Source organism: Eulemur rufifrons, chromosome 19 (assembly GCF_041146395.1).
Source record: "Eulemur rufifrons isolate Redbay chromosome 19, OSU_ERuf_1, whole genome shotgun sequence".
In the NCBI taxonomy this organism is placed as follows: domain Eukaryota; kingdom Metazoa; phylum Chordata; class Mammalia; order Primates; family Lemuridae; genus Eulemur; species Eulemur rufifrons.
Genome location: NC_091001.1, coordinates 23939888 through 23950922, shown reverse-complemented (window position 1 = coordinate 23950922; position 11035 = coordinate 23939888). Strand labels below are relative to the sequence as shown.

Here is an 11035-nt window from a genome sequence, read left to right as displayed (position 1 = left end):
ATTTAGCACCACCCAAAGATACCTACGATCTCAAAAATGCCATAAGAAAAGGTAATGTTTTTAATCTAGTAATTGCAAAATTTGTTAGAATAAAAACCTATAACATAGACAGTAGAGTTATAAACATTTTATTTTGCTTTTATTTTTTCTTTTTGAAATACAAAATGTGCACATTGAGTTTACACAAACACACGATGGCAAATTTCAGTGTACATGTATTGTACTACTCTTAATTTCTACACTGGTGATAGCAGGGCAGCTTTCAACATCCTATCTCTACACCAGAATAGATACCTGATTTATTGTTGCAAAGACAGTTGCAAATTTCCTCCTACTGTAGCCTCTTGGTCTTTGTGATATTTCTACAAAACAGAGAAGGTGTGTATATTTTCAGTAATGTGGCAACTGTATAGTCTTGCTTAAGATCATTAGAATCTGGATTGTTGGAGTTTTATGATGAGCTAAATCATAATGTAATCCAGATGAGTTGTTCAGCACTTATATTCATTTTGTACTACATCTTGATAGTAGCTCTCAATATAAGGGAATCCCTGGTGCTTTCAAAGTGAATTTTGCTTGCTGTTTGTTCCTAGTAGGCATTGGGGTAACCAAGGTCTCTTTGTTCCTGAATGGCTTGAAATATAAACATGCTATGAGGAAGTCAGGGGAAAGAGATGGAATTGGCCTTTAATGCTGTTAAGGATTACTTGTCATCAAGCATTACTATGTACTGGAGGACAGATACCCTGACCTTTTGCATACACTTGTAAACATCCTTGCTTTGTTTCATGCCTTCCTGAACTTCCACTTAATGATACGATAGAAAATAGCATGTAAGATTGAACAAATCCAAAATTATCTATATTATGTAGGCCTTTGTTGTAATATGTATTATGGAAAATTAAGAAATGCTTATTAAAATAACTTAGGCATATGCTGATATCTGTTAATAAACTAATTTGTTAAATGTTATTAAAAACGCCAGATAAATTAATGTCTTTAACAGATGGTGGCAAATCCATAGAAACTGGGACTATGTGGGGTTTTTTTAATTGTAGTAATCTTGTTTACTTAAAGTATATAAATGGAATTACAGCATACAAACATGAAAATTAATTTCTGGAAATTAAATGCAGATGTCAATATTTAGAAAATCATTTAAAATCCTAGGACTGAGAACATACAAATGAGTAGCAAAAAACACTAATATTTTAAAATCACTGATAGTGAAAGCCTCAATAATCCCATGGCTAAAGAATCAATAAAACTATATGCCAGATTCTATTACTTTTGAATATTCACAGAGTATGAAATGAGTTAGAACATTCCATGAACTCAGTGGCATTATGAAAAGGATGCAAATTTATTATAACTGGAAAACAAATCTTGTAGGGATTGCTTTATATTAAAACAAAGCTTATTTGCATAATATGCTTCAGTGTAAAGCTGAGCAATCTATGCTAAAAGTGGTAGCTCCAATGTTAAGTGTGGTAGAATAGTTCACATTTGTCTGTTGGATTGAGGAACTATTTGACAAGTTAAATCACATTTTCAAAGAGCTGCATGGAGCGCATTATGTTTTCATCCTGTAAGGGAGAAACAGAGGGATTACATTCAGCATATCTGCAGGGGAAAGTACACTATTTTGCTCCTAAGTATTACTTCCTCCCACCAACCACCTATGCCAAAAGCTCAAATACTAAGTATTTGCAAATGTAAACACCATTATCCACTTTCCAAATAGATTACTACTACAGAGGGCCCATTTTATGTTTTGTTGAGTCTACCAGGCATTAAACACTTTATTTAAATCATAACTTGTTGTTAATAGAGGATATTTCTCAAATCTTAATGCCAAAAGAGAATCTAGAGAGGCACAGAGGGAAGTCAAAGGGAACAAATGAGAATTCTGGCATTCCAGGTAGATCACAGACCAAATCCTAGTAACTTTTTATACAGGTGCAAGGAAACAGAGTTTGCTTGTGAGCTAAGAGCCAACACTCCATGAGGCTTGGAGGTTGGGGCTCGGGAGGCAGGGTGGTGAATAAGAGGGAACAGGTCTTCAGTAATTGCACCTCATTTTTTATGTCTGCTAGTTATGGCTAAATCTATGTGAATGCCAGAGAAAAGACTTGTTGGGAGAAATCACTGCCCAGTGGCTGTCTTCAGTTTAGCATATTCCTTAGAAAAGAGCTAAGGTGACAGACTTTGGGCATTACTGGAGCACTGGTCAGTTGTATGTGAAGGGCAGCGAGCTGTTTATAGCAAGGGGTAAACGGTGGCTGAACCAATAGTGGCTTCCACTGCTAGAAACAAAGTAACATCTCCATTAAGCAGGTTGATGTCACCAAGGTAATTCTCTCAAGACCATCACCTTGAAATCCAAGTTAAGAAACAAGCAGGCATCAGGAAAGTTGAGGAGCAACAATTTAAAGAGAATTGTCTCCATGATTATTTTAAAAATTCTTAATCGTGGTTCTACCCACACATCAAGTTAAGTAATTCTAAGTAAGCTAACACTGGTTTCCCAGATGACAGGTAACTCCCCAGATTTCGCTTCTGAGAAAATTTTCCACAATTTATTTTTTGTGACTGGGTTTAGCAAAAAAGCCATTTCTTACCCACGTACACTAAAGCAATGCTATTTTTCTTAGAAATCGGATACAATCTTGGCCTGTGATGCATACTTGGCTGTATGGGAATTCTAAATCTACGGAGATATGTTAGATAATATACATGTTATATGGTAAGTCTGGGAAAAAAGCAATTTAAATCTCCCATATACTAGGTCTGTCCGGGAAGTGTCCAGCCATGTAATATATTAAGAATGGCTGGATACTTTCCGGACAGATCTCGTATGTTTTATCTTCAATGATGAATACTCTGTAAAGGATTTGGGAAACAAAAACACAGTATGTGTGAAACTTTTATATATGCAGGGCTTCATAGCTAGCCTACCTCAGAGCATGCTCTCAGTTGCTTTGTTGAATTTATAAATTATTTTCAGAGTGCTAGGCTCATCTTGCCTCTTGTAGAAGTGGTAAGCTTAGGCATGTGATCTTTATATATTACTTTGCTCAGTTCATGGTGGCTAGCTGGCAATACACAGTCTAGCTGTTATGAAATCAAAAGGGATAGTTCTTTTACTTTCATTACTTACTTTTTGGCAACTTTCGATGAACTCATCTATAGTAACGACCCCATCTTTATTTTTGTCCATTTTCTGTTCAGGAAGAAAAGAATAAAACATGTTATACTGACTTACACCTTGATACCCTCACACCTGAACTGAATGAGCTGCAGTTGATGAAGAGAAAGCTCAACTGCTCTTTTTATATGGAGAAACTGCTTAATAGCAGAACCTAGTAATAGTTTCTTAGAGATAAGAATCATATGGCGAATCCTTTTAGGCTGTTCCTTGTTCAGTATAATGTGGTGAAGATCTAGAGTTTCTCTGCCCCAGGTAAAATCCTGTCTTCCATTAATAGATACAACAGAGCTCAGGCAATTTGCTGGCACTTTTGGAGCCTTGCTCTTCTCATCTATAAAATGGGGTTAATGGGGATTTATAGCCTCACAGCGTTCCTGTAAGAACTGAACGAAAACAAACAAAAAAACTTGTGAAATGTGAGAATTGCTTAGTGTCCTATCTAGAATACAGTGAATGTTCAGTCAGTGTAGTTAGCAGTGTTAAATTCAAAACCAAAATTATTAGATTACTAGGATGGTAAGTATTCTATTTTTATCCCTTCAGTAAAAACTCTTTTCTTCTGCATTCTTTTGAATCATCATGGCACTCTTCAAACATCAGGAAATTTGCTCCTAATGACTCCTTGACTTCTATTTTCGTTCTTACCTGGAAAAATGTTTCAACATGTTGTCTAGGAGCATCTTCTTTGAGGACAGGATATGTGCATTTACCCATCATGTCATATATTGCTTTCATTATATCAAGCATTTCCTGAAAAGTAAAAGGCACCCACATGAGGCTGCACAATGTATGAAGAAAACAATCTAAGAAGGTTTGACGGGTTTTTCCTACTTAATTTTATTTTTTTTTATTTTCCTTTGATTCTTCATTAGATGACTTTTGGATGCCCCAAAGGAAAAGGCAACAAACCACTTTCTGCCTTAAGAGCATCAGAATCAGAATGTAAGAATCAATTCTGATCTTGGTTTCAAAATGAAGCAAATTTCCATATAGCTAACATGGTCAGGAAAGAAATACTCCGGTTTATTCCTTGGATTTCCATAGACTTTACATAGACAATCTTTGTTTTATTGAGTTATATATCCTGTATGTTGATTACTAATTTCCATTTATTGAGAATGAAATATACTGCACACCATATATTGAGAATAAAATAAACTCCATTTAGAATTACTGAAACTAAGTCTCAAAGCTCATTAGGATTTTCTTTGTGGTTTTTTTTCCTGCTATGGCTTTAACTGAAGAAGTCATGCATGAAGACTAGTCAAAATATTTTGACCCTGGGAAACACCTTGAACATTTATTAATTTCTTTAAATAAAACAAAATCTAGTTTTTGCCTTGTCATTTTCATTCTTATGAGAGTAAAAATATATATTAATAATTGCTTAGATATTCAGATTTATTGTTTCACATTTGTTTCACATAAAAAGTCTCTAGGTTAGGTTGATAATAAAGATCTAATATATATTTAATTTTAGAGTATTCAATTCTGTTATAAATGATAAGGTAGTTTGTAGTTTGTAAGACAGGTGAGACCTTTTAAGATGTTTTGAGTATAAATAAGTAGCAAGAAGTTTGTTAGACGTAGAATTCATGAGGTAGAAAGAAATCAAAGGACCAAGAGTACTTAATATTCCTGAGGCACCTGGGTAACAAATATTCATGGTATACAAAATACACAGGAATCACTAACTGGTCACCATATGCTCCACATACATGGCACCCAATGATAACATCCATTCTTGCCCCATGTGTCCTGTGTTCAAGAAACACAAATACAACCCATAACTACTTATGCACCAGGCACACTTGTCCCTGTGTCTTTCCCATAGAGCAAGTTCATGTCACTGGCCATTGGCACCTGTTGTCTGTGGGGCCCCTTGCTCAAAACTCAACTCCAGAGAAGGTCAGTGAGGCAGAGAGAAAGACAAGACATGGGGACATTGAACATGCCCAGGATTCAGGGAGTGTGGTCTTTCAACCCCATTTGCACTCTATCATAAGCGTGGTTAACTTACCCCATCCCTTTTCCTTTGTTTCTCACTGTGTTTTTAATTGGTTTGATAAACTATGGATATGAGTGTCTTAATTTGGTATGGGAGCCTTTCTTCTCAGATGTTCTGCCTCAAAGTATATTTGGAGACCCCACCATTCCCCATTAAGTCATTCCACAATCCATATGATTATAAAAATTGCATTTCCTTATGGATTACATGATATTGGGGGGTGGGGAGAAGGTTTCAGGCCAAATATTTGAACGTGGTTTGGCTACATTTTCTTTCCATTTCATTTCTTTCCAATCACAGTCTTTATTCCATTCACAGTATTTATTAAGATGCCAGTAGGAAATGGGTGTAATCCTTATGTGTTATATATTTGTTTTGGAGATTCACCATAAACTATCTCTATCCATTCCAAATTTTTTATTATAATACATCTCTCATCCACCACCACACAAAATATTTTAGATGTCCTGACAAAACTATTTTCAAATTAATTGCAATTGTTTAATATTTTAAAGTCAAGAAATGAAAGTGGTCCAAATGATAGCTGTGTTGGTGAAGCATTTCTTACCTCTTTAGTGATGTAGCCATCTTTATTTATGTCATACAAATTAAATGCCCAGTTGAGTTTTTCTTGTACTGTCCCCCGGAGCAAAATGGAAAGACCCTTGATGAAATCCTAAAACAAAATAAAAATAAGAACACAATTTGATATGACCTTTCTAAAAAATCAAAACACAAACTCTAATAAAATTATCTCTCAAATGATGGAAGCAAGGGTTATAACCCTCCAGATTTTCAACCATTTATTTTGCAAAATGATTGTGTCCTTGATCGTCTGTTTCTTAGAGTTCTGTGTAGGCATAAACCACTTCTTAGCCTTAACATTCTCACGTTCTAATTGCAAACTGCAAATTAAATCGACCACGGTGCTGGAAATCATATCAGAATGGACACCTAAACAGTAAGACGCTTGAGTATAAGTGCTATTGGTGTTCCACCACAAGTGCACAGGATTTACTGAAAAGAATCTAATAACACTGTATTTTTAAAAATACAAGCATACACATAACACACTTCCAATAAAAAGATTTGCTAACGAGAAATGCAGCTATCTATAAGAGGTAGACCAACTGTAGTCTTTAATAAGAAATTCAGTTATAATTTACATGTGGGCAGTGGTTAAGAGCATGAAGCTGGAAACCAGACTGCCTGGATTCAAATTCCAGCTACATCACTGAATAGCTTGTGTCCTTAGGGAAGGTAACATCCTTTTGCCTCAATTTTCATATCTGTAAAATACATGTATAGTATCAATAGTATCTACTTAAAGATTTTATGACGATTAAGAGTTAGGCTGCTTAAAACAGTTCCTGGAAAGGGCATCGGATCTGTAAGTGTTAAAATGGAGCCCTCAGCTTATATCCTGTTTAAGTTGGTTTGCATTGCAGACCAGCCATGTTAACTTGATCATATTCATATATATCTGTTGTTATATAGAGCAGGGTTAACAATACAGCCAAATTCCGAGTCCATAATCCAATTTTAGGTAGGAATGAAAGCAGAAGGAAAATTCAAAAGTGATCTTCTGGGTGAATTTGCATTCTCTCTCTCCTTTTCCACATTCCATCATTTTATAGCTGTTCTTTTCTGTCACAATTTCTTAAAGTGTGTGTGTGTGTGTGTGTATGTGTGTTTAAATAGACAATATTTATACAGTTCAAAGTTTAAAAACAATGCAAGATGTCTGGAAAAAATCTTCCTCCCCTTCCTGGACCTGTTCCTTTCACCACAGATAATTGGCATTAATAGCTTTTATTTACTTCCAACTAACTTTTGGGCATATATAAGTACAAGATCTGTTTATGTGTGTATATATATGTTCCTCTTCCTGTTATGCAAATGACAGTCTAACAGACTGTTCTGTACTTAAATTTTTTTCACTTAACTATACATCAGGGAAACAATTCCAGTCTTTTTCACCACTGTACTGTATGTATGCGTATACTATAGTTTATTTAACCATACAGTTCTTTCACATTTCTTCTCATATTTATTTCTAGGTACGTTAATTTTTCTATTGCTGTTGTAAATATTTCCTTCTATGATATATTCTGTATTAGTTTTGTTTGTATATATGAAAGTCATTTATTTCTGGATAATAATTTTTTCCTGCCAATTTACTGTTACTATAGTATAAGTTTTCTCTTGGGTTTTTCATGTGTGCAATCATATTAGCTGCCAATGAGGTTAATTTTACCTCTTTTTTTCAATTTTTATGTTTACTTTCTTTTTTCTAATTGTGTGGTCTAAGACTTGTAGACTAGAACAATGATACATAATGAAAATGATAAGAGATATCCTTATTTTGTTCCTGAGCTTAATGAAAATATTTCTATTATTCCTCTTTTTTATTTTATTTTATTTTATTTTATTGTTTTTCAGCTCATTATGGGGATACAAAAGTTCAGGCTATATATATTGCCCATGCCTCCCCATCCCCCCGAGTCTGAGCTTCAATTGTGTCCATTCCCTAGACAGTGCATATCGCACTCATCACGTAGGTGTGCACCCATCCCCTCCCCCCACCCCATCCCCCCCAGTCAGAACTTCAAGCTTGTCCATTCCCAGGCAGTGCGCATCGCACTCATCAAGTAGGTATACACCCATCCCTTCCACTCAGCCCTGACCTCTGTCCGATACCCAATTGATGTTATTCCCAAATGTGCACTCAGGGAAACCAGTTTGCTGGTGAGTACATGTGGTGCTTATTTTTCCATTCTTGGGATACTTCACTTAATAGAATGGGTTCCAGCTCTCTCCAGGAGAACCAAAGAGATGCCATATCGCCATTATTTCTAATAGCTGAGTAATATTCCATGGCATACATATACCACATTTTGCTAATCCATTCAGGAATTGACGAGCATTTGGGTTGTTTCCACATCTTTGTGATTGTGAATTGTGCTGCTATAAACATTCAGGTGCAGGTGTCTTTTTTATAGAGTGACTTTTGTTCTTCTGGGTAGATGCCCAATAATGGGATTGCTGGATCGAATGGTAGTTATACTTGAATCTGTTTAAGGTATCTCCACATTGCTTTCTTTTAAGCGTGATCCTGACTTTTATCATGCTAAAGAAGTATACAACTATTCCACTTAAACAAATTTATAAAGAATGGCGATTGACCTTTTTTGCAGAAATGAAAAAAGCAATTGTCAAATTCACATCGCAAGAGGCCCTGAATTGCCAAAACAATATTAAGAAAGAAAAACAAAGTTAGAGGATTTACACTTCCCAATTTCAAAACTTAGTACAAATTTATAGTAATCCAAACAGTGTGGTACCGGTATGAAGATAGAAATATAGAATAGTGCAAGAGAATTGAGAGTTCAGACATAAACCCAGCATCTGTGGCCAACTGATCTTCAACAGTGGTGTCAAGACCATTCAATAGGGAAGGAATAGTCTCTTCAACATGTGGCCTTGCAGCGATACTTACTCTACATCCCATTTTCATTCAGGGTAGATTGTCAAGTGAGAGAAAAAGAGGATTCAAGAGAAGGCCACAATTCCAATATTTAATAGAAAGAGAGAAGCTAGCAAAACATCTTGAAAAGAAGTTGCTAAAGAAGAAAGAGGAGGCTGGGCGTAGTGGCTCCTGCCTGCAATCCTAGCACTCTGGGAGGCAGAGGTAGGAGGATCACTTGAGGTCAGGAGTTCAAGACCAGCCAGAGCAAGAGTGAGACCCCATCTCTACTAAAAATAGAAAAAAATTAGCTGGGCATGGTAGTGTGCACCTGTAGTCCCAGCTACTTGGGAGGTTGAGGGAGGAGGATCTCTTGACCCAGGAGTTTGAGGTTGCTGTGAGCTAAGCTGATGCCACTGCACTCTAGCCCAGACAACAGAGCAAGACTCTGTCTCAAAAAAAAAAAAAAAACGAAGAAGAGTGAAGAGAAGAGAGCATTTCACTAGGAAAGGATTGTTCATCTTGACACAGACTACTGCTGAGGACTGAAAAGTGCTTGTTGGACCAGCAACATTGAGGCCACCAGTGAGTAACAGGAACAGTTTCAGTGAAATAGAAGAAGTGAAGAGTGATTTTTAATGATGAGCACTTTGAATACTGAAGGGAAGAATCTAAAAAAGAATAAGGAGCAAGAAATGGACCAAGATTCCTGAAAAGGTAAGAAGGATCCAGAATGCAGGTAAATGGTCCAACCTGTGAAGGGAGAAGATACATTTCCTCAGTTCGTACATCCATCAGATAGCTTTTGTGAGCGGCAGCTACTTGGGAGTGAAGAGCCTGGCAGAATAGGTTAGAATTGGAGGTTTGAGGAGAGAGAAGGAGGAAGCTCTCTATATATCTGTAATATGTAATATGCTGAAATTAAGAGCTAATGACACCCTTTGGAGTTGTGCAGTTTACATCTTGCACAACTATAAAATTGCACAACTTAAAAATCTTTGGCTTTTTAAGAGTGTGTAAAATAGTCATTGCAGAGCACAGACCCTTGTTAGAAGAAGATTAGAGGCTGAACAATTTGGAAAGACTAGATTAGGCTGGTGGTTATCAATGTAAACCCTATCTTTTTCTTCAATTCATGAAGTAGTAGTTATATTCCATTAATTGAAAGGGGAGCTGGATACAAGGTCTTTGAAAACATGCTTGGAGTATTAGCTCTCAAAATTTAACATGCAACACAATCACCTGGAGGGCTTGCTAATACACACCTTGCTGAGCCTCACCCCTAGAGTTCTGATTCATTAGGGTGGGGGGGTTGGGGTGGTGGTGAGAATTCATATGTCAACAAGTTCCAAGGAGATGCCTATGTTGCTTCCAGAGATCACACTTTGAAAGCCACTGGCCTACTGGAATCATTGGCATTGGCCTCACCACCAAACAAACAGATCAATCACAAGGAAAGATTTCAAAATAGCACTTTTAAGTCAAGTGTGGACTTTTGTCTTTTTCCTCTCTAGTGGGCTCCCAAATTCCATTTGGTGATCTATGCTGTTCTGCAGAAGCTCACTCCATCTCTGACTCTAGTGATGGAGCCATGATCTAGGCAAAGCCAAGAAGCACATTTTATCCCTTTGGCCAAGACAACTGGATCTGTGGCTGGCATGTGGCCAAACCTAGTCCAATTCTAAAAGTGATTCTCTGGACTCTCAAACTCTTGCTAGGAATGCCAGGACACAGGTGATCTCCCTTGTGTGCTCAACAGGAGCTGCTGGCCTCTTCTTGCAACCATAAAGGGTCCTGCCCTTAGGCTGTAGCCAGCCCTATCTCTGGACTTTTTGTTCCTGTGAGCCAATGAAATTATCGTATTGTTTTTGTCACTTAGTGTATGATTTTCTAATATTTGTGAATAAAAGTATATCGATTCACATGCTGATGCATAATTCATACCTTTCCCTTAAATATTATTACGTATATCCTGAAACTACTTACGTTAAAACATAGCTATGGACTTTGATCAGCTCTATCTTGTGGGATGATATCAGTAAACAGTAATTTCAAAACAGGAATGACTATTTTATTTTGTGCAAAAGAGAAATGGGAAACTCAATGTGGCTTACATGATTTTTGCTCCACATTTTTTTGAGTGGTAATTGACATGTCTCAAGCAGAAAGTGGCAATGTTAAAATAACAACGAGGACAACAGCTCTCAAAGAGTACTTTGTGCAATTACCTTGTGCACATAGGTTACCTTTGTCCTCCAATGCACAAAAATGGTAAGGGGTGGAGGTCTGTATTGAATTTTGGTTTCCATTATCTTATTATCAAGGCAAAAGAAAGAAAAAAGGCATGGAG

General features: G+C 36.6%; 1 protein-coding gene across 7 annotated transcripts in view; it reads right to left on the bottom strand.

Annotated features, from left to right (window-relative positions):
• Positions 1-122: 122 nt before the first annotated feature.
• KCNIP4 (potassium voltage-gated channel interacting protein 4) overlaps positions 123-11035 on the bottom strand; it is a 1112575-nt gene continuing 1101662 nt past the window's right edge. For 6 of the 7 annotated variants that reach the window (XM_069494040.1, XM_069494045.1, XM_069494044.1 and 3 more), the window contains 4 exons: positions 5788-5895; positions 3857-3961; positions 3161-3223; positions 123-1586 (listed from right to left, as the gene is read on the bottom strand). In XM_069494040.1, coding sequence (XP_069350141.1) covers positions 1539-1586; positions 3161-3223; positions 3857-3961; positions 5788-5895 — 324 coding nt within the window. In that variant the 3' untranslated portion in view covers positions 123-1538. The remainder of the gene's footprint in view (positions 1587-3160; positions 3224-3856; positions 3962-5787; positions 5896-11035) is intronic. The other variant, XM_069494047.1, reaches the window with a different exon arrangement.